At 39.8% G+C, this 21,412-nt stretch overlaps 13 protein-coding genes across 13 annotated transcripts; 8 read left to right on the top strand and 5 right to left on the bottom strand.

Annotated features, from left to right (window-relative positions):
* Window positions 1-59: 59 nt before the first annotated feature.
* Window positions 60-1,148, top strand: CDC43 (protein geranylgeranyltransferase type I subunit CDC43; the record flags this gene model as incomplete). The annotated part of the gene is made up of 1 exon (XM_018131925.1): window positions 60-1,148. The coding sequence occupies one exon, from the start codon at window positions 60-62 to the stop codon at window positions 1,146-1,148; it is 1,089 nt and encodes a 362-aa protein (XP_017987497.1).
* A 16-nt stretch (window positions 1,149-1,164) lies between these two features.
* HEM25 (Hem25p) lies at window positions 1,165-2,061 on the bottom strand (the record flags this gene model as incomplete). The annotated part of the gene is made up of 1 exon (XM_018131926.1): window positions 1,165-2,061. The coding sequence occupies one exon, from the start codon at window positions 2,059-2,061 to the stop codon at window positions 1,165-1,167; it is 897 nt and encodes a 298-aa protein (XP_017987496.1).
* A 164-nt stretch (window positions 2,062-2,225) lies between these two features.
* Window positions 2,226-3,041, top strand: CRD1 (cardiolipin synthase; the record flags this gene model as incomplete). Its single annotated transcript, XM_018131927.1, has 1 exon — window positions 2,226-3,041. One exon carries the CDS (start codon window positions 2,226-2,228, stop codon window positions 3,039-3,041), a length of 816 nt encoding a protein of 271 aa, XP_017987495.1.
* A 140-nt stretch (window positions 3,042-3,181) lies between these two features.
* CCT4 (chaperonin-containing T-complex subunit CCT4) lies at window positions 3,182-4,771 on the bottom strand (the record flags this gene model as incomplete). The annotated part of the gene is made up of 1 exon (XM_018131928.1): window positions 3,182-4,771. One exon carries the CDS (start codon window positions 4,769-4,771, stop codon window positions 3,182-3,184), a length of 1,590 nt encoding a protein of 529 aa, XP_017987494.1.
* A 214-nt stretch (window positions 4,772-4,985) lies between these two features.
* Window positions 4,986-6,056, top strand: CDC123 (cell proliferation protein CDC123; the record flags this gene model as incomplete). Its single annotated transcript, XM_018131929.1, has 1 exon — window positions 4,986-6,056. One exon carries the CDS (start codon window positions 4,986-4,988, stop codon window positions 6,054-6,056), a length of 1,071 nt encoding a protein of 356 aa, XP_017987493.1.
* Window positions 6,057-6,118: 62 nt separating this feature from the next.
* Window positions 6,119-8,191, bottom strand: FRE1 (ferric/cupric-chelate reductase; the record flags this gene model as incomplete). The annotated part of the gene is made up of 1 exon (XM_018131930.1): window positions 6,119-8,191. One exon carries the CDS (start codon window positions 8,189-8,191, stop codon window positions 6,119-6,121), a length of 2,073 nt encoding a protein of 690 aa, XP_017987492.1.
* Window positions 8,192-9,118: 927 nt separating this feature from the next.
* AW171_hschr42388 (uncharacterized protein) lies at window positions 9,119-10,174 on the top strand (the record flags this gene model as incomplete). Its single annotated transcript, XM_018131931.1, has 1 exon — window positions 9,119-10,174. One exon carries the CDS (start codon window positions 9,119-9,121, stop codon window positions 10,172-10,174), a length of 1,056 nt encoding a protein of 351 aa, XP_017987491.1.
* Window positions 10,175-10,334: 160 nt separating this feature from the next.
* CRR1 (putative glycosylase) lies at window positions 10,335-11,624 on the top strand (the record flags this gene model as incomplete). The annotated part of the gene is made up of 1 exon (XM_018131932.1): window positions 10,335-11,624. The coding sequence occupies one exon, from the start codon at window positions 10,335-10,337 to the stop codon at window positions 11,622-11,624; it is 1,290 nt and encodes a 429-aa protein (XP_017987490.1).
* A 498-nt stretch (window positions 11,625-12,122) lies between these two features.
* On the top strand, window positions 12,123-15,731 carry COP1 (coatomer subunit alpha; the record flags this gene model as incomplete). The annotated part of the gene is made up of 1 exon (XM_018131933.1): window positions 12,123-15,731. One exon carries the CDS (start codon window positions 12,123-12,125, stop codon window positions 15,729-15,731), a length of 3,609 nt encoding a protein of 1,202 aa, XP_017987489.1.
* Window positions 15,732-15,942: 211 nt separating this feature from the next.
* On the top strand, window positions 15,943-17,355 carry TUB4 (gamma-tubulin; the record flags this gene model as incomplete). Its single annotated transcript, XM_018131934.1, has 1 exon — window positions 15,943-17,355. One exon carries the CDS (start codon window positions 15,943-15,945, stop codon window positions 17,353-17,355), a length of 1,413 nt encoding a protein of 470 aa, XP_017987488.1.
* A 165-nt stretch (window positions 17,356-17,520) lies between these two features.
* On the bottom strand, window positions 17,521-18,867 carry LDB17 (Ldb17p; the record flags this gene model as incomplete). The annotated part of the gene is made up of 1 exon (XM_018131935.1): window positions 17,521-18,867. The coding sequence occupies one exon, from the start codon at window positions 18,865-18,867 to the stop codon at window positions 17,521-17,523; it is 1,347 nt and encodes a 448-aa protein (XP_017987487.1).
* A 206-nt stretch (window positions 18,868-19,073) lies between these two features.
* On the top strand, window positions 19,074-19,776 carry ATG38 (Atg38p; the record flags this gene model as incomplete). Its single annotated transcript, XM_018131936.1, has 2 exons — window positions 19,074-19,091; window positions 19,153-19,776. 2 exons carry the CDS (start codon window positions 19,074-19,076, stop codon window positions 19,774-19,776), a joined length of 642 nt encoding a protein of 213 aa, XP_017987486.1.
* Window positions 19,777-19,886: 110 nt separating this feature from the next.
* RPN5 (proteasome regulatory particle lid subunit RPN5) lies at window positions 19,887-21,212 on the bottom strand (the record flags this gene model as incomplete). Its single annotated transcript, XM_018131937.1, has 1 exon — window positions 19,887-21,212. The coding sequence occupies one exon, from the start codon at window positions 21,210-21,212 to the stop codon at window positions 19,887-19,889; it is 1,326 nt and encodes a 441-aa protein (XP_017987485.1).
* Window positions 21,213-21,412: the final 200 nt, after the last annotated feature.

The following is a 21,412-nucleotide window of genomic DNA, read 5'->3' as shown; positions in this document are numbered from 1 at the left end:
GCATTACCACTAAAACTCTGTCAATCATAAGCTAAGATTGACGTCAACAATAGATTATTATGGAGCTTTTTGTGAAGAAACATGTCAAGTTCATGGACCGTCATTTACGGTTATTGCCAGCAGAGTATCAACAACATGACCCTAATAAAATGGTTATAATCTATTACGCAATTGTAGGAAGTGCATGCTTAGGCGAGGATGTAGTTGAAAAATATGGTGAAAGCATTACATGGTTGCACTCGCTTAATATGAAATATGTGTTAAATGATGGTACTAGAATATCAGGGTACTTAGCTAACGGGTATTTACGGTCAGCTGAAGTGCCAATAATTAGCCTTTCTAACACCCTCTTCGCAGCCCTAGTGTTTCTAACACTGGGAGACTATGAATTCTTTGAAACTAATGAAAATAAAGAGTCACTCTGTGCATTTGTTGGTAGATGTCAGTTGAAAGATGGCTCGTTTGTTTCAACCTTAGATCTTAATCAGGAAGGTAAAGCATCTTCAACAGATTCCAAAGATCTGAGATTCTGCTATATGGCAGTATCGCTACTGCATATATTGGGTTGCAATACACTAGACGACTATAATAAGTATATTGATGTTGAGAAGCTGTTAAGTTTTGTGATGTGTAAATGTTGCGCAGATGGTGCTTTTGGTGACTTTGGCGAACCGCATGCAGGGTATACTTCTTGCGCATTATCGTTGCTAAAACTACTCAATAAACTTGATATTTTATCTGAAGACTTCAAGACTAAAACCATTGATTGGCTTGTACATAGACAGGTATCTGCCACAGGTATGGTTCCATTACCTGTCGATAACGACAATTACTACATGGAGGATCATGGTGGATTCCAAGGAAGAGCAAATAAGCAAGCAGATACATGTTATGCATTCTGGTGTCTAAATTCCCTATCCATTCTGGACTCTGCTGGGTTAATAGACACGGAACAAATAAAAGAATATCTATTATTACAAACTCAAAATAAACTTGTAGGAGGCTTCGGAAAGGACAATGAATCAGATCCTGATTTATATCATTCTTACCTTGGAATTGCTGCGTTATCTTTAATAGATGGAACTTTTGATGGTATTCTATGCATTACTAAACAGTGTCGTGATCAATGGGTTAATTCTAAAAGTTAAAATAAACTCATACATCCTAATTTGCTGCTCGCAGTGTGATAACTTTAACCATTTCCTCATAAATTCCCCATGCAATCCCTGCACTTAACGTCTTACGAGCTAATCTTAATCCCAACCCATCAAAAAATGTTTTTATACTCTCATCTTTAGCAATAAGTAAGGTAGTTTTTGTAAATCTGCTGTACTTCTTTGGATCTAATTGCATTCTTGTCTTTATGATATCGAATGGTGCGGTTATAGTTGTCGCTAAAGCAGCCGCCAGTGCTGCACATGTTATATTTGTTAAGGTGGAGCGGTATGTGCCAAGCATTGCGGCGCCTACGCCCTCCTCTGTAGTGCCATATATAAGATTAGGAAGTTGTGTTTTCGCTTGCTCATATAATAGCACATATATCCCTGCATATGGAGCATCTCTCATTACCGTACTACTAAGTCCAGTCATAAACCCTCGAAGTCCTTCCGTTCGGTATATATGAGAAATAGCTTGTGACATGCTTTTATATGAGTATAAGGTCGATTCACATCTCGACTTAATAACAGTAAGCGGCAATGTTATAACCCCCAAAACAGCTCGACTAAACGTTCCACAGAGTAAATTTTCATACATTGATAGTTTTGGCAACACACTGGTTCTCTGATGAGCTTGGGTCGTAGCAATCATTGTTCTTGTCAGATTTAATAATGACATATATAATGCACTTCCAATAGATGTTCTCAAAATTGACGGTACCGTACCTCTCCAAAGCTCAGTGACTGAGGTAAGCTCCCGAAGTGTTCTTAAGACGCCTTTATTACCATTTTGTTGTACCCTTGTTTTAAGTAATTCTAATGGCTGGAAAAGAACGACGGAAGTTAAACCACCAAAGAAGCCACTCACTAAATGGGCTTTATGCATAGGAATATTCTCAGACATATAATATCTATTTCCAGGCGTCTGTATCGTTATATTCCTTGCTACTTTAGTAAGCGTTGTGTGATGCTCATAAGCGTCGCATTTTAAGTGAAAATTTCTGTACGCAGTTAAGCATCTCATCCATAAATTAAGGAAATTAAGTTTATCCATAAAAGGCCTCACTTATGTTCAATTCGCTATTATTGCCTAGGCTAGCGTTCCAAGCACGATCAACTACATTCTTATCAGTTTCCAACATTTGCCTAAGAAGTGGCATTTCCACACGCAAGTATTCCACTCTGAAGCCGAATGATTTAAATCCTAAGAAACCAAAATTCACCGCATCGGCATGGACTATTCCTAATGCATTGACCATCTCAAGAATAGCAACAGCACCACTTGTGGGTTACTGTATCATCACAAATAGCATAGTACCAGCGTTTTGCTTATTCACCTATTCATGTGTGACGGACTTCTTGGATGGATATATCGCCAGGAAATATAATATCCGATCAATGGCCGGTACTATTTTGGATCCAATTGCCGATAAGTTCTTAATGATTGTTAGTACTGTAGCGTTGACATTTCCACCGGGTCCACAATTAATTCCATTATGGATTGCATCACTCATATTGGGAAGAGATATTTTATTAGGACTAAGTGCAATATATTTTCGCTATGCGTCGATGATATATGCTTACTCAAAAGTTTCATGGGGATCATTTTGGAACATCATTAGCTATCCTAGTGCAGAAGTTAGACCAACTATGATTTCAAAAGTGAACACGCTGTTACAGATGGTGTATTTGGGATGGGCAGTTGTTCTCCTAATGATAGGAACTGAAGATAAAGATAAAGATACAAAGGAACCACCTGCTAATGGTTGGTTATATAAAGGCTTTACCTATCTTGGCTACTTGGTAGGTACTACTACCGTGCTAAGTGGAGCTTCTTATGTGTTTAATAAGAATACTGTGAAATATTTCAAAAGGAACCAGTGACGTTGCTGCGTATATATACCTTGGACCTCTTTGCATCTTCCGGTGGGGAAAATGATTAGTAAAGTCTGTAAATTGATTCATTTTGGTATTAGAAAATATGTAATAATATATACAACGGAACGCATTTTGTGGGGAAGATTTTAGCGACTGAGGGTTATATCGTCAATACGAAGGACGGATTTAACACATTCGGATGCAAGGGTAATTGCACTTGTGTTTACCAATACTGGCTGCAGGATGTGCTCATCGTATGTATTTGTTGTACCGGAACGTCTAACAGAAATGCCGGCATTTGATTCCCCATTCTCGTGTCTAGAACGTAACTCGGTAACTACTTTAATGCTGTTGAGACCAGCATTTTCTGCCAAAGTGGTAGGAATAATTTCCAATGCCTCTGCGAATTCTTGCCAAACAAATGCCTCTACACCTTCTAGAGCCCTAGATTCCTTCATCAAAATACGTGATACCTCGATTTCTGGAGCACCACCACCGGAAATCAAAGCTCTTTCCTTAACCAAACAACGAATGACACAGAATGCATCATGTAGGGAGCGCTCGACTTCATCTAACATAACATTGTTAGCGCCACGAATTATGCAGGAAACTGTTGGCTTTGTAGCACTTTTCTTAACACCGGAAATTTTAACGATCTTAGTACCGTCACTTTCAATCTCCTCTATCAAATCAGCAGAACCCAACCTATCTTCGGCAAAAAGCTCTACATCTGAGATTGGCTTACATCCTAAACTTTTAGACAAGAATTCAATTTCATCTCTCTCGATATCCTTCACAACCATGATGTTGAGTTTGGACAAGAAATGTAAAGCTAACTCATTCACCGCGTCTCTCAAGATAGATTTCTGGATGAGTAACACGTTACATTTTGCCTTCTTAATCTTCTTACAAATATTCAACAAGTAAGCTCTTTCTTCTTTCAATATTTTGTCCATTTGTCTGTAATCATTAACAATAATATTGTTCTCAGTGTCTGGTTTTGGAGGAGAAATTTGGAATTGTATCAACCCTATCTTAGCCTTCTCAATTCTAGTTGGACCACCTGCATTCTTGACAACATTTTGAGTCAAAACAACGCCGTCAATAATCTCAGTATCGTCAATGGTACCCCCAACCTTCTTGATGAGACGAATATTTTTCAAGTCCACGTTTGTAGAACTTTCGTCTGCAATACTTAGGACACAGTCTACTGCTAATGGAGCCAAAAAGTATGAGTACTGTGAAACAATTTTAGAACTTAAGGAAGTAGTTGCCGCACAAATTAATGATTCCCTATCCTGTAATGAAATTTTGTGGGACATTTCTAGTAAGATCTCAACAGATCTCCGAGCAGCACGTTGAAACGACTCTGCAATTATCGTAGGATGTATACCTTTCCCTAGTAACTTTTCAGCTGCACCTAAAAGAGCACCTGTTAAAATTACAACTGATGTTGTACCATCACCAGCTTCCGCATCTTGAGCACCAGATACTTCAACAAGCATTTTAGCCACTGGGTGTAAAATTGCCATTTGTCTTAGGATTGTATGACCATCATTTGAAATAATAATCTCACCTCTCGAAGTTTTAATCATTTTATCCATACCTTTTGGTCCTAAGGATGTACGGATCGCGTCTGCTACTGCACGCGCAGCAATGATATTAGCTTTACGCACCTCGGCTGGTTTTTCTCTATTCTTAAAAGTAGAATTATTAGCACTGACTTTAGGTGGCATATTGATTGATATGGAGCTGGTTAATTCAACTGAATACTGTTATTTTAAGGTGTGGAAGTGTTGAGAGGTTGTTTTGAATATTTGAATTCAATTTGCCACTGAAAAAAAAGACGTATCTCGTGACCTTTAAAAGTTCGACTAAGAAGCCTTTCGAAGAGCTTCAACAACCTAGAGGGCTATTGGAGAACTAGTAGCAGCCTATAAACCGCTTACTATGGATGAAGATTTTGCTAGGCTGACTGAGATCCCTGTCTCGAAAGAGCATATTAAGAACTGTGCTTTTTCAGCATGGTATGACAAATTTAAAGGCCATACTCCTAGAGCTGTGATTATTAAACCGTTACCTGCCATATTTATTCAATATTTGGAGCAAGATGGGATTAGGTTAGTAGGAAAAGATTGCGAGGATTCGTCATTTCAAAAGCTTGAAAGGTCTTTAGAAAACGATTATAGTGACTGGGAAGATGCGGAAGATGGAGAAACTAGCTCTATTGATGATGAGGAAGCTGAAAAACCAATCCTACCTAAAGTTGACTTTCCTGAATTGCATAAGGAGCTTTCTGAAGTATTTAATCGGTTTTCTGCTGTTACCCCAAAACTTAACTGGTCATCTCCAAAAGATGCTACTTGGATCATTCCCAATGGTACTATGAAATGTAAAGAAGCAAACGATATATATCTTCTACTAAATGCTTCTAATTATGTGATGCATGATCTTCAGCATGCCTTTTCCGAATGTAAGGACTTGGATGACAGCGCTGACGTAGAATACGAGCTGGTCCTACGAGAATGGTTTGATATCAATCCAGCTTTAGAGTTCCGCGTATTTGTGCGGGATGGGAACATAATAGGAATTTCGCAGAGAGATCTGAACTATTACGATTTCTTGGCACCTTTAAAAAAGACTCTAAAAGCCAAGATTGAGGAGTTTCTGTATCATGAGGTACTAGAGAAGTTTCCCGATGACTGCTTTGTCGCAGACATTTACATTCCAAGACCTTTTACGAAGGTTTGGCTTATCGATATAAACCCATTTGGAAGGAAAACAGATCCTCTAATGTTCAGCTGGACCGAACTTGTTACCTCATATGAAGAAGACGACAGCTATGATTTCCGTTTAATCACCGAGCATAATATTGGTCGATTTGCTTCGAAAGAGCATTCAGAAAACCAGGTCCCTACAGATATCGTTGAGGCTAGCTTAGATCCAGATACTCTCAGGGAGTTAACTAGCAAATGGAAAGAGCTGCTTTCAATGCAGCAGAATGAAGAAGTTGATCAATAGTTCTGAAGTCACATAGATTTTTTAAATAAATATCTATATATTGAGCATCACATTGATCTCGCCTACCAGGTGAAGCTTTCTTCTTGTAAGCTGACATTTATGTTCATGTTCTTAGAAATTGAATTTTGTATTGCGTAACGCAATTGGTCATTAAACGTAGCAGAACCGCATCCAATGAATGTAACATCTTGTAATACCTTCTGAGATATAGCGGTTTCTTCGCTGACGAGTAACCTCAAATCTACTCTTTGAGGTAAATTTGTGATACTTAGTTCGTTAGCGACTTTTTTTAAATCTAGTTCGGTGCTTAAAGATTCATTGTCTTCTACTTTACCTCTTGTGTAAAGGATGTTGACGGGACAATTCTTTGAGCATAGGAAACGTAATTCTTGAGAAAACCAATCCAAATGTGCTAGGTCGTTGATTAGCCAGTAGAAGACATGGTTACCTTCCGGATTCTTTTCCAGAATATTAACAAAATGAGTATACACAGCTGTAACTCCTAATCCGGCAGCGACCCCGACAAACCTATCATTCGGAACATAGCGCTGAGGCAAAGAAGTCCCATAAGGACCTTCAACTAAAATATTGCACTGAACTGAACCCTTCGAAGAAGTCAGTAGCCTGTTCATTATATGCCTAGTTATACCCTTTTGGGGCTTGAAATAGACTGTTACGTTGCCATCTTCAACAAACGGAGTATTAAGAACCGTGAATGGATGCGATTGAAAGAGGTAAAACCATGGGTCTTTCGCGCTTATGAAGTACATGTACACAAATGTACCTGGGGAGTAATTGAACAGTCTGGGCTTTTTAAAAGTTACCTTAACGACGTTTCCAACATCAGTTAGAGTAGCCGTTTGAAGTCCTCCGCATAGGATAATACGACATACACGGGCTATTCTATCAAAGCAAAATATGCCTATCATTGACCATACCCAGCCTAGCCAGCCCAGAGATTGAAGATGGAAGTACATGCAAATAATGAAAAAGATGGCGAATAAGTTATGAATCACAAGGAAAAATTCATAGGAGTAACTTCTTATAATTTTATCACTATGAGCAATCAACAACGAAATCAACACAGTTGCAAACACACCCCACTGAAAGTATGCGTCTTTCCACCATGCATTATACCCACCTCCTTCTTTAGATTTAGAGTATACAGTCCATATTACGGAATGGATTATTGCTAGAACACAGCAAACATAAGAGCAGCACTTGTGATAAAAGTTGAAGGTCCTATATGGTATGCCTGTTAAAACCAAAAACGGATTGTTACGAATGCCAAAGAAAAATATAATAGGAAAGAGGGAAATCGCCAAAATATCAGTCCTGTAACTGACCAGAGACAAATCTTTGAACCACCGGGAAGTGAAGTACGGATGCGGTAACTCCATCTCGTAACCGAAAACACAGAAAACCACTGTAAGTGTAACAAACGTAGCTGCCACTAGCCATTCCAGTCTTGTTGGAAAGTTTAGTGGGATGATCTTCGCAAAAAAGTAAGTCCGCTCGTGGTATTCCTTGTATATGGAAGGAATTAAAATATTTTTCCTGATCCAATTATTGTTCAAAAGCCGCAAACCAAACAGTTTGTCAAGTACATTAACTAGAGTAGCAATTCCAACCACCGCACACCAGTAGAACACCAAGCCACGTCCAAGCCATTCCGTTTTCTCAACTGAAGACGTAAATGCCTGGAACTGTCTATAATACCATTCAAACTCAGTAGCATTGACTCTCAGAGTCGTATTAACGACGTCAGTTCTATCAGCTGGTACGGGATCTCTTAGGTACGCAGTCCCATTCTCGTAGATACGCTTCATGTCATTTAGAGTGTAGTCTCCCACGCCCTTCTCCTTGCAACGTCTTGCAACATGCTTCAAAGCTCTGTCGATCGCTTTTGTTGAGTTTGAGGTCGTATAGATACAATTGGTAACAGTGCCTAGCCAATTCACATTCTTACACCGACAGCGATAAGCCTTATGTCCATTACCAGTACTATTGCAACCCCAGTCAAACCCTTTATCATAATAAATGCATGCAGATGCAAGTGTAGAATCTACCAGCACTAGGGCGTTGGCATACACGGCCAAGCACGTGAAAGCAAATAGCCAAGATCCCCACTTCATAGTTTATTTTCGATGGTCCAACTGGGCAACTATATTTCAGACATTAAATCGTTTTGTGATCGTCTTATAATCTCCCAGCATGTATTGTCAACAGTCCCAGTTTCTTCGATCTCGGGCAGCAAATATGCTCTTCTAGACTGAAGATGAGCATTTTTTTTTTTCGAGCAAAAATGGGTGGCATTCTGAGCTAATAGGCTTCGCGAAGCTTGAAATAAAAAAGTCCATTACAATGGCGTAGCTGTCCTCAGTTTCTATCAGCCAATACTGACGAGGCCTGAATCCCACGGTACGTACCTTCATGGAGTCACGTGATTACCTGCTTATGCAACAACCGGCACCCAATTTTGTCCCGGTTGCAACTGCGTGCAGCAGCATACAGGGAACCGTCTTCCGTCTATCGGAGCCAAGCGGCTACATTACCCCTCTAATCAAATGATGCGGCATCTTTACAAATCCTAGCTCTATGTTAACTATATCAGTCACGAGCAGTTCCCGTACTGCGGGTTAATAAGGTTGACGCTGACAATCAACATAACTCTTAACGTAAATCAAGACAACAACAATGGACGAAACTTAAATTATACTGACGTTTCATATGACAATTTTAACAAAAGAAAAGTAGTGCGCCAGTTGGTCCTTTAACCCACACAGCGATCCAATGATATCATTCATTGATATATCATTACCAGATGTTTGCAGTGTATTTCATAATCACGTGTGAAAGTATGACACCAATTTAAATAGATAGCTGTATTTACTATTAGTATTATATATATAATAGAGTTAGGGCAGCAGGCTTATAACCTCGATTGTTAAGAAACCTTATAAAATAAGTCACCAGAAATTCTTGAACGCTACTTGAATACCTGAATAACAAGAATAATCTACTATCTGAAAATAACCTTGAATACTAAATATTTAACGATAATGTCAAAAAATTGTTTAATTATAGGTGCCGGTGCTGTTGGTATTGTCACTGCGTATTCCTTGGCGTATAATAAAAGAAGTAAAGTTTCCATTGTTGTTAGGTCTGATTACGATAAAATAACCAAAGACGGTATACTTTTAGACTCGTCCGAATATGGTGTTATTGAAGGCTGGAGGCCTAATAAGGTATATCGCGACACGCGGTCAGTTAAAGAGGACGGTGAGTTTTATGACTATGTGATAGTTTCTATGAAGAGCATTCCAGATGTAAAATTTGAAGAAACTCTGTCCTATGTTTTACAACCAGTCCTTGATTCCAACAGGGAAATTTCTCCCGATCGTTTGACTAGCGTAATGTTGATTCAGAATGGAATTGGTATTGAAATGTCCGTCGCGGATCATTTTGACAAACAAAAATACAACTACGTGCTTTTATCCGGGGTCCAGAAGATCTCCGCTACGAAGGTTGCACCAGGTCATGTTCTCCAGCAGTCTCTTGATAACCTAACTGTTGGTCCTTTTGATCAGTCTGATGCAGTGGCGATCAAAAGTGCCCAAGAGTTTATTGAAATTTACAGTAATGAGAAGTTGAATCTAGTAATTTTTGATGATGACGTAAAAGCAAGCAGATGGAGGAAGCTCTTGTATAATGCTGTCATTTCTCCTGTGTCAACTCTAGTTGCATTAGATGCGATGCGGCTATTCAAATTTGGAGAGTACGAAAATTCTACTGAGGAGAACATTATACGCCCTGCTATGAGGGAAGTCATTGCAGTTGCGAAAAGCGAGGGTGTCACAATAGAAGAAAGCTTATGCGACAGGTTTATCGATAGTGCTAAGACACTGACATTTAAGCCATCTATGTGTGTCGATGCGGAAAATGGGCGCTTGATGGAATTAGAAGTTCTCTTGGGTAACCCAGTGAGAATTGCCAAGAAAAACGGCGTTCCAGTGCCAATGTTATCTCTCTTCTACCACTTGCTAATGCTTTTGCAGAATAAGATCAAAGAGTCGAAGGGCATGATAGCCATTGACCAAAATGGCAGAATTGGATAGTTTAGTGGCAGAAGTAAGTTTTTATGCACCCTTCAGTCGTAACAGTACTTTGTGTCAGCGTCGGAGAGATAACTACTAAATACTTATAAGAGTGATCCAGTGCTAAATACAGATAGGGCACTAATACATATACATAGTTAAGGTTTGCAGCGTGAATCCAATGAAAGCGTTAACGTTAAGCTATATCATCATTACTTCGGCGGCAATCGTGGCGGCTGAGTACGTGGAACCTTATAGAGCTCATCCCACCACACAGTGCTCCGAAGATAGCCATTGTCCAGTTGAATGGCCATGCTGCTCTCAATATGGAGAGTGTGGGAGCGGTCCGCTATGTATTGTGGGATGTAATCCCAAATTCTCTTTCTCTGTGAACAGTTGTATTCCAAGTCCAGCATTGTTGCCTAAGATGTTAAAGAAAAACTCAAATGGAGTACAGGCACTAAGTGCTAAAGGAGATCCAAGTTTACTAACTACTTTTAAGGTAAAGGAATCATATGAATTCACTACCCATCATGAGGAGCAAGCCGACTACATCTCTCAAAATGAGAAAGATTTAAACAAGCGTGGTTTGATTCACTTTCCAGACTTCTTAATCACCTCAAAAGAAAGCGTTGCTAGACAAATGTTGGAGCAATATGACTTTACTCATAGTGGTTTTGCAAGTATAGATCCTGTTAACAATGATCTAATCCTTGGAATGCCAAAGAAATCAACCGGTAGCTTGATAACGTCAACGAAATCGTTCCTTTACGGCCGTGCCGCAGTTACGTTGAAGACAAGTAGAGGAGTAGGCGTTGTTACAGCGATAGTGCTAATGTCGTCCTCTCAGGATGAAATTGACTTCGAATTCCTTGGTGGTGAATTAAATATGGTACAGACCAACTATTACCACCAGGGCGTGTTAGACCACCATAAAATGGAAAAACATCACATTTCATCTGACAGCTTTGAAGAATTCCATATATATGAGGTAGACTGGGACAATGAACGTATTTTATGGTTAGTGGATGGCGTAGTTGTCAGAACTGTTTACAAACGTGATACTTGGGATCCAGCCAAGAGGGTCTACAGATATCCACAAACACCAATGTCTCTCCAGGTATCGGTCTGGCCTGCAGGCACTCCAGAGTCCGCAGAGGGAACCGTACAATGGGCGGGAGGTCTAGTAGACTGGGACAATCTGCCGGATATCAAAGAGAAGGGTCAGCTATATGCCACTGTCAGGCGTATTTCCATCACACCTTATGAAAATAAATTCTGGCCTGCTCTTGTACAATCGTCCTACGCTAATGCATTGGCTGGTGAGGCTGGAAACTTGAAGAAACCTCACATTTCATACGCATATGCCCCGTCAGCAGGGTTTTTCGACGAATCGAGCTTGAAAATGTACGTTAATGCCGTATCCCACTTGGCTAAGTGGACTTCTACAGGCTTAAATCCTCATCGCTGAAGTTTTACAACAGCGCAACGGGTCAGCCACAACTCGGCTTTAGGTTTAAGAATAATATACCAGTAAGTTACTACTGCATTATAACATATTTTACAACGACTATGAAATAGCGCACCATATCTCGCATTTGAACTCATTAACAGGTATTCATAAAAGTATATAGTGCCTATTGAAGCTCAAACCTTATAACATGATCAAATTAACTTTTTAAACGTAGCATAAGTATGACAGCAAAGTCTCCTCGCTACAAATCCCTCTGTGATCTGTTCTGAGACTACTGCTATTAAACTAAATTGTAGTTACTGGCTTCATTAACGTCACTGTCCCTAATCCGGGTAACAGGTAATTTTTTTTTCTTTCAAGGAGATCTGGAAAAAGGACAAGTTGCACTGCATGTTGTACATTATGTTTACGCCACCTACTTGAGCTCCAATTGCTGAACCAATACAACATTAAGGAACGTGAAATTCATCTAATTGATCCCTTCTTCATTCGAAAATGAAGCTGTTGACTAAGTTTGAATCGAAGTCGACGAGGGCAAAGGCAATTGTCTTTCACCACTCACGCCCATGGGTATTGGTGGCGTTGTTTTCATCAACAATCCAATTATGGGACTATAGAATGGGCGTTTTGTTACATAGGTTTGAAGACCACGAAGGGCCTGTCCGTGGTATTGATTTTCATCCAACTCAGCCGTTATTTGTTTCTGCGGGTGATGATTATTCTATTAAGGTGTGGTCCTTGGAAACTAGAAAATGTTTATTTACACTGAATGGGCACTTAGACTACGTCAGAACAGTATTTTTCCATAATGAGTTACCATGGATCATTTCTGCTTCAGATGATCAGACTATTCGGATCTGGAACTGGCAAAATCGTAAGGAAATTGCTTGTTTGACTGGGCACAATCACTTTGTCATGTGCGCTCAATTCCATCCAACTGAAGATCTAGTTGTTTCTGCGTCTCTGGATGAAACTGTCAGAGTTTGGGATATTTCAGGCTTGAGAAAGAGACACTCAGCGCCAGTTAGTCAAAATTTTGAAGAGCAAATGCTTGTTCAACAGAACTTATTTGACGGAGGATTTGGTGATTGTGTTGTAAAGTTCATCTTAGAGGGCCACACAAGAGGTGTGAACTGGGCTTCTTTCCATCCTACCTTGCCTCTCGTTGTTTCTGGGTCTGATGATCGTCAAGTTAAATTGTGGAGAATGAGTTCGACAAAGGCTTGGGAGGTCGATACCTGCAGAGGACATACAAACAACGTTGATAGTGTCATCTTCCATCCATACCAGAATTTAATTATTTCTGTTGGCGAAGATTCTACTATCAGAGTTTGGGATTTAGACAAGCGCACGCCTGTCAAACGTTTTAAGAGAGAACATGACAGATTCTGGTTGATCAGGGCGCATCCAAACATAAACTTATTTGGTGCTGCGCACGACTCTGGTATCATGGTCTTCAAGCTGGACAGAGAAAGACCTCCATCGGCCATTAATCAGAACCAATTGTATTTTGTAAACAAGGAGAAGCAAGTTCAAATGTTTGACTTTGACAAGAAGATTTCCTCTCTACCTTACGTTTCATTAAAGGACGTTGGCCGTTTATATAATGCGTTCAGATCCATCTCATACAATCCTTCTCAGCATTCCATTCTAATCAATGCCAGCAGTAAAGATGAAGAACGGTTTGCGTTATGTGTATTACCGAAAGAACCCACTGGTGCCGTTGAAGCTACTAACATAATTGAGGATAGGGGTAGCTTTGTAACTTTTGTTGCTCGTAATAGATTTATTGTTTACAACCAAGCCACTGAATCTATTGAAGTCCGCGGTTTAGATAACAAAACTACCAAGACAATTAAAATTGAGGGTTCAGTCAAGGATATTGTTTATGGTGGACCAGGATCGGTATTGATTATTTATCCAAAATCGGTTGTACTTTTTGATGTCCAACAAGGAAAGAAGATTGCAGAAGTCGTATTGAAGAATGTAAAATATGCTGTTTGGTCTCCAAATGGTCAATATGTGGCTTTGATGAGTAAACATACTTTGACTATAGCCACCAGAAAGCTGGAAGTGACAACTTCAAACCACGAAACTATCAGAATCAAATCCGCAGCTTGGGATGACTCTGGAGTATTGATCCTATCCACCCTCAACCACATTAAATATTGTTTGTTAAATGGTGAATCGGGCATTATAAAGACTTTAGAGCGGACTTTGTATATCACTAAATCACAGGGTAAGTTAGTATATGCTCTCAACCGTGATGGTGCAATTGAAATTTTAACTATAGATCCTACTGAATACCGTTTCAAAAAAGCGTTGGCAAATAAGAATTTCCCCGAAGTGCTTCATATCATCAAGAATTCTAATTTGGTTGGTCAGAACATCATATCCTATTTACAAAAATCAGGGTACCCTGAAATTGCATTGAGGTTTGTTGAAGACCCCCAAACAAGATTCGACTTAGCTTTGGAATACGGTAACTTAGAAGTTTCCTTGGAAGAAGCTCAAAAGATGGATAACGAGGCTGTCTGGGAGAGACTGGGTAAGGAAGCTTTGAAACAAGGTAACACGCAGATTGTAGAATTGGTTTACCAAAATACCAAGCAGCTTGATAAGTTGGCATTCTTATACCTATTAAAGGGTGATAACGATAAGTTGAAAAAAATGGAAAATATTGCAGAGAAGCGTGGTGATATATCCAGTCTTATTTTGAACACGTTTTACAATAACTCTATTGATAAAAGAGCCCAGGTATTTGCTCAGGCAGGTTCTCTCCCACTTGCATATGCCGTCGCAAAAGCCAATGGCAACGACGAATATGCCGCTAAATTACTGAGAGAAGCCCGTATCGATGAGAAGGATGTTGTACTTCCAGAAGGTATTTCTGAATCGAGGTTTGTGAAAACTCCGGCAATTGGAGAACCTTTTGGTAACTGGCCTTTGAAGGAGGCAGTTCTTTCTTATTTCGAGAAGGCTGTCCTTGGTCAATTTGAAGACCTAAGCCTAGATGACTCTGTTGAAGAACCACCTACGGCTCATATGGATATTGATGCACAAGGCGATGTCGACTTTTTCGAGGATGCAAGTGCTGCCGGTGAAGATGATGCTTGGGAAATGGATGATAATGACTTGGATATCGGTGAGGTGTCAGAACCAGAAGTTCAGGTAACGGAAGAAGATATTGGAGTTTCTGAGGAAAGTACGTGGATCAAAAACTCAAAGATCCCAGCTGTTCTTATAGCTGCCGGTGCCTTTGACGCTGCTTCTCAAGCATTAAATAAACAGGCCGGTATCGTCAACTTCGAACCTCTGCGGTCTCACTTCCTTGACTTATACGAGTGTTGTAGGGCATACATGAGCACTGTCCCTTCAGAGCTTCCCTCAGTAGTCGGTTATATTCGCGTCCACGCCGATGAAGATGATTCCAAAGCTTTGCCTTACATGCCTAACATGAGTACCATTACGGCTATGATGAATGAAGGTTTTAAGCTCTTCAAAGCAAACAACCTAGAAAAAGCTGTTGAAATTTTCCGAGAAGTTATCTACACCATTACACTTCTAGGTGTCGACAACGAAGAAGATGAAGAAACAGCTCACAAGGCCATGGAAAAGGCGCGCGACTACATTCTCGGTCTTTCCCTCGAGTTGAAACGCCGTTCCCTACCTCCAACCGACATAAAGCGCAACCTAGAGCTAGCCTCCTACTTCACAAGGGTAAAACTCCTTCCTCAACACAGAAGTAATGCACTACAGGTAGCCATGTCCCAATCATTCAAGCACAAAAACTACGTCCAGGCTTCGTACTTCGCCAATGAATTCCTAGAGATTGTTAGCAATGGACCAAGGGCGGAACAGGCAAGAAAAATCAAAGATAAAGCCGACTCCATTTCTCACGATGATGTTGACATAGATTTTGATCCTTATGCTGCATTCGATATCTGTGCCGCCACATACACTCCTATCTACAAGGATTCCCCAAGCGTCGTAGATCCATTGACGGGTGCAAAGTACCACGCTTCCGAGAAAGGCAAAATGGATCAAATTGCACTCATTTCAAAGATTGGGGCGCCAGCTTCCGGCTTAAGAATTCGTTTATGATCCACATAAAGTAGTAACACCTATAACAACCCATTGTAAGAAACAACATGTATAAAATGTGATACTTTAGTTTATATTATATCTTCGAAATCGGCAAACGTGACTAGTAATCGTCCTGTGTTACCCGGATTTTAGATCTTGAACCTGTTTTAAACTTGCAGTACATTGAACCTTAATGTAAACATACAATAAATGGAAGGGTCAGGCATCAATGACAGGTGAAATCATCACTATCCAGGTTGGTCAATGTGGTAATCAAGTCAGTAAACAGTTCTGGAGCCAATTGGCGAAGGAACACGGTATTGGTGCTGATGGTAAGAGCTTACATCCTAGTGACCCCAATGTTATTCGAGAAGACGATACAAATGTGTTTTTCAGGCAAAATGATCATAATAGGTATACGCCAAGGGCTTTATTATTCGATTTAGAGCCAAGTGCTATTGCAGATGTTCGGAATTGCTTTCCGGGATTTTTTAATGAAAGAAACGTTTGGATATCGAAGGATGAATTAGGTGCCGGTAATACGTGGGCTATAGGGTATGATTATGGGCAGGAGAATCAGGATGAGTTTTTAAATATGATTGATAAGGAAATTGATGCTACGGGCAATTTTGAAGGGTTTCAATTAATACACTCTGTTGCTGGTGGTACTGGATCTGGTTTGGGATCGAACTTATTGGAAGCACTTTCGGACAGATACCATAAAAAAATCGTGAATACTTATTCTGTGTTCCCAAGTAGTGAGTCTGAAGTTGTAGTTCAGCCTTATAATATGGTTCTTACTTTGCGCAGGTTGATAGATAATAGTGATGCATCGGTTATATTTGATAATGAGGCATTGTTGAATCTCACAGCAAGAGTTTTCAGAGATCCTAATACCAGTTACCAACAGACAAACCAACTGATAGCAAGTGTGATGTCCTCCATCACAAACAGTTTAAGATTCCCCGGATATATGTACAATTCATTCCCTAGTATTTTTTCAACACTTATACCCACACCAGAACTCCATTTTCTCGTGCCAAGCTTTACTCCTTTCACTACAGATTTTGTGCCAGGCGCTAAAGACTTCAAAAGATTATCCGCATATGACGTTATACTAGATCTATTTGATAGGAATAACTCAATGGTATCACGCGAAACGGATACTCCGCGGTACCTGGCGATATACGACGCGTTGCAAGGTTCAGTTGACCAATCCGACGTTACAAGAGCTATATTAAAGACTCAACAACGAACAAAGTTCGTTCCTTGGTCTCCAACCTCGATCCATGTGAACTTGGGCCGAAAATCACCCTATAACTCATCTGCAAACTCAGACTATGTCAGCGGCATGATGTTGGCAAACACTTCTTCCATTGTTTCAGTATTTCAAAAGACGGTGTCAAGTTTTGATGTCATATTTAAGAGGGGAGCCTTTTTGCATAAATTCCAAAATGGAAAGATGTTCCAACATGGGTGGGATGAGTTTTTGGAATCAAGAGAAGTCATTCAGGGTGTAATTGATGAGTATATTGCAGCAGAGCAAGAAAATTTCTTAGATGATATACTTGTGGGAGAAGATAATGTAGTAGGAAACGACGCCGAGATGATTGATGTAGAAGGTAGTAACGATATTATATAAAATGAATATATTAGTATATTAACATTCAGTGCAGTTCGCTTTATGAAAGCACTGTCTAGTACATACATTATATATCTAACTCACCATTTAGATGCTTTTGTTAATGTTATAATGAAACAGTAGATACAGAGGTCTAGCCTACTTTTACACAGTCAGACCCCATTTTCATGACTGGGGAGGTGGGGGAGGTGCTGGCGGTGATCTTCTTTTGTTTAATTCCACATACGCGAGGTTACCATTTTTATCTAACTTACGTCGTGAGTAATCGTTCTTATTTCTAATAGTCTTTTCTGACTGGCCCTGTTGGCTCATTAGTTTTATTTCATTTAAGCATTTCAAAGACAACTTGGATGTTACAAGGTGTTCTGGTTTCACTTCATTTGTTTGGCATATGTTATCTAAGTATGAAAGGTGATCCAATATCTTCACCAAATCCTCCATACGGTAATATGTACTAGACCATTCCGTATTTTTGAGAAGTGGATATAAAACCCTTAGGAAGGTATTTCGGAGTCCCTCTTCATCTTCTGATATATTTGTTAGGTTTCTAATAAGAACATCTATGAAGACATGCAAATCGTTGACATAGAAGAAGTGCAGCGCAGTTTCTTTATCCAGGGATAAAACAAGGTAGATCAATTTGCACATCATTATCTGTAGCGGCTTATCAACCACTCTATTAAACTGTAGTAATAACAATTCCACGAAGTTCCTCGAAATTTCATCGTTCAAAAGATACTCCAATACTAGATTATTTAGATCCTCCTTCTGTAAGGAAATCATGTACTGCTCATTCAATGCAAGCAACACCCTAAACTTAGAATTGCTGAATATATCATCTAGAGAGTCTGACCTCACAGTTCTCATCATATAGCAGACAAAGAAGCTATCAACCTTCTGTAAACTGCTGTGCTCGCATTTAGAATACTTCAATATCTGAAATAAAAGATCAAGTAGCACTGTAGAAATCTTCTTAAAGTCCTCAACTATTTCAAGGTCAAGATCTGTCACCGGCTCTGTCGGAAGCTCTCGTCCCCGTCCATTATCCTCAACGTCATATTTGTCCAAATACGCAAATTGGCTGTAGAGGCAATTATAAATCACCGTAAAACCTTGGTACTCCAACATATAATCAAGGGAAGAAGCATCTGACTTACAATGACACAATAGAATATAGCATATAATGAACTTCATATTCATTTCTAAAGTTTCAATGCTCACAAGTGACAACATCTTCGAAATACAAAACTCCCTGTTACTCTCAAAGACCTCGGATTTGATTATTGTGAGCGCAGTACGGTATAGGTCCTGATCATTCACTATATAATCATGGTAACTTTCAGTGGCAATCTGTAAATAGCAAACTAAAGCTTCATTAACCTTCGCCTCGTCGGTACAATCACAAGGCTCTAGTTGTGACTCCAAATAATCCCAAAAGTGCGATATCTCATCCCTAGTGTGGACATGCCGACTACTTGAAGTAGCAGATGACGTTGGAGACCAAGGTAACATAGCATGCTCTAGGTTTTGTTTATCCCTTCTGTACAAGTGGAGTTCATATCATTGAAGTCATTGTGACATTCCGACACTGATAATTTTTAATATGGGTATGGTCAATATAACACCTCATCCTATCAAGTAACTGTACAATAAGGTCCTATTAATTGGTTTATCGATGAATTAGACGACCTGTTCAAGTGTTGTGACCATTTAATACCATGGTTGACCTTATAAATGTAAGTTGTGAATTTGCTTGATCTGGAATCCCTTAGTACGCTATTGCTAACATGTATACAGGTATATGCTCATATTGAAGCAGGTGAGCAGTATTCTAGAGATTCCAACTATCTCGGGACTGTTAAGGAGTATAATAAGGCATTAGAGAAAATCCTACAGCTTGAGGATAGTGTTGAAGTGAATGAGGGTTTAAAGGACGCGATTGGACTATTAAAACAAGACTTGTTGGTAAAGATTAAAGAACTGCAGCATTTACAGCAAAAGAGGCCTAATAATGCTGCAAATAGCGCTACAGTGACAGCTGTGATGAATAGTGGTACTGTTCGTGTACAGGGGTCGGTTAATGAGGGTGGAAATTCTATCAGTATATCTGATCCTTTTCTTGCGTCTATTGTAAATAAATTGCATATGAACATACTACAGTCCCTCTCGCAGCTATCTGGGATTCAGGTGGACAAAACAGAACTTGAACAGTTACTGATGTACCAGATTAAGAACCTCGAGAAGGAGATTGCGCTGTTTGAGCAGCGAAAGTTCCGAGAATACGACTCTAAGATGGAACAATTGATCAAAGAGAATAAAAGGCTTTCTAACCAAGTCCTGAGGTTAAAGGATAGGTGGGACAGTCTTGTGGAGAGTGCAAGGCAGAAGAGGAATCAACAAGACGATAATGCAGGTCATTGAATATATCTGTGAATATATAATGTAGGTATTGACGGCTATTCTCTCCCAATACATAAATCTAAGGTTTCGCGACCGACCCCCAATGCTCAGCGGTAGTCAAAGTACATAAATTATTTAGCCTTCAATCCATGCATAATCTCATCCTTGGTGATTAGGTGGCCAATAGTTTCGATGTGTTCCAATAATTGGTCTACATTGTTGGACCACTCGTTCAGCAGCTCACTGGAGTTTTTAGGCTTGCCAAAGTTGACGATTTTCTCGGGTCTATTGATTTTAGCGTAGATAATTCCCTGGTTGACTAAGTTACTAATGAAGGTTTCTGTTTCGGCTTCGTCCAAATCCAACAGCTCATTTAGTCTTGGCAACTTAATCCTAGTATAGTATGTGGAGATTGTCCTCAAGTTATGCTCAATTACTCGTTTGCGCAAGTCTTCCCAGTGGTTTTTATTATCACCGAACGCGACATCGTCCTTGCTTAATATAGGAGCGTATGTCTGCTTGACCATGGGCCATCTCATCAACTCTGGAGTAGTGAACAATTGCACAAGTGATTCCTGCAGTTCCAGTTTCTTTAGATTGTTATCCTGCTGTAATTTGTAGATGAGGTCACTTTGCAAATTGTCGTATGGCGCCAAAATCAGGAAGTATACTACGTGTGAGAGCACAGGTTTCCAAAGCTCGGGTGATTTCTTGATTGAGGAGGTGTTATAGATTTCTTGGTAGTATTGAGCAATCTCTAAGTATTCGGATTTATGAAGACTGATCCTGATCAACAACTCGTAGTACTTCAGCTTCAATTGCTCAAACTTGTCGTTCTTAAAAGTCTTTTTGAAGATTTTCCTGGATAAAACTGTAGCCTGGGAGTAGTCACCCTTCTCAATGCTCAATTCCATCTGTTCAATTATAAACTCAATCTTTTCTGACATATCCATCGAGCCGTAGGTCTCCACTTGTAATTCACATAGTATATCAGTTGCCTCGTCCGATTTGCCCTGCGATCTCTTGATGTGAGCTAGCTCTCTGGTCACACGGGCCCGTTCGACTTCAACAAAGATCTTGTTTTCCGTAACGGTTCTAATGGCCTCAATTGCCTCAATCTTCTTGTTTATGTCCTTAAGATCTTTCAGCTTCTCCATAATCCTTTGGACCATTGTTTGCACAGATAGCTTTAACTGTCCGTGCTTCTTAAACAATAGAACCAATTGCTCATTCAACAGCTCCCATTTATCATGTGCAACCAAAACATCTACAATCTTTACCAAAACCTTTTTAGAGGATTCAAGATCAGATGATTGTCTTGTTTGTTTCTCCAAAGTTAACAACTGATCTAGGGCCTTACTATAATCATTTCTCGCTAAAATATCAATCTGAGGTAGCTGCTTTTCTAAAATTTCGGCATAACTCTTATCTGCCTTAAGTGGTGCGTCTCTAGACATGACTTCCGACTAGCAAAACACTTTAATTAACGCTTCTAACCGGTTCAACCACTTGCTTGTTGATGATAACTAGCGGCAAGCCGTTTATAGATTTTTTGCCACCCTAACTTTTCTACATCACGTGAGCGGAAATCTTCCTTGAATTTCTTTTTTTGGTGAAACAAAATTTTAGCTAGCCTTTAGTGAGATGAGATGAGATG

This window comes from Eremothecium sinecaudum, chromosome IV (genome assembly GCF_001548555.1).
Source record: "Eremothecium sinecaudum strain ATCC 58844 chromosome IV, complete sequence".
In the NCBI taxonomy this organism is placed as follows: Eukaryota; Fungi; Ascomycota; class Saccharomycetes; order Saccharomycetales; family Saccharomycetaceae; genus Eremothecium; species Eremothecium sinecaudum.
Note: the sequence above shows the minus strand (reverse complement) of the source record. Positions and strands in the feature narration are given on the sequence as shown.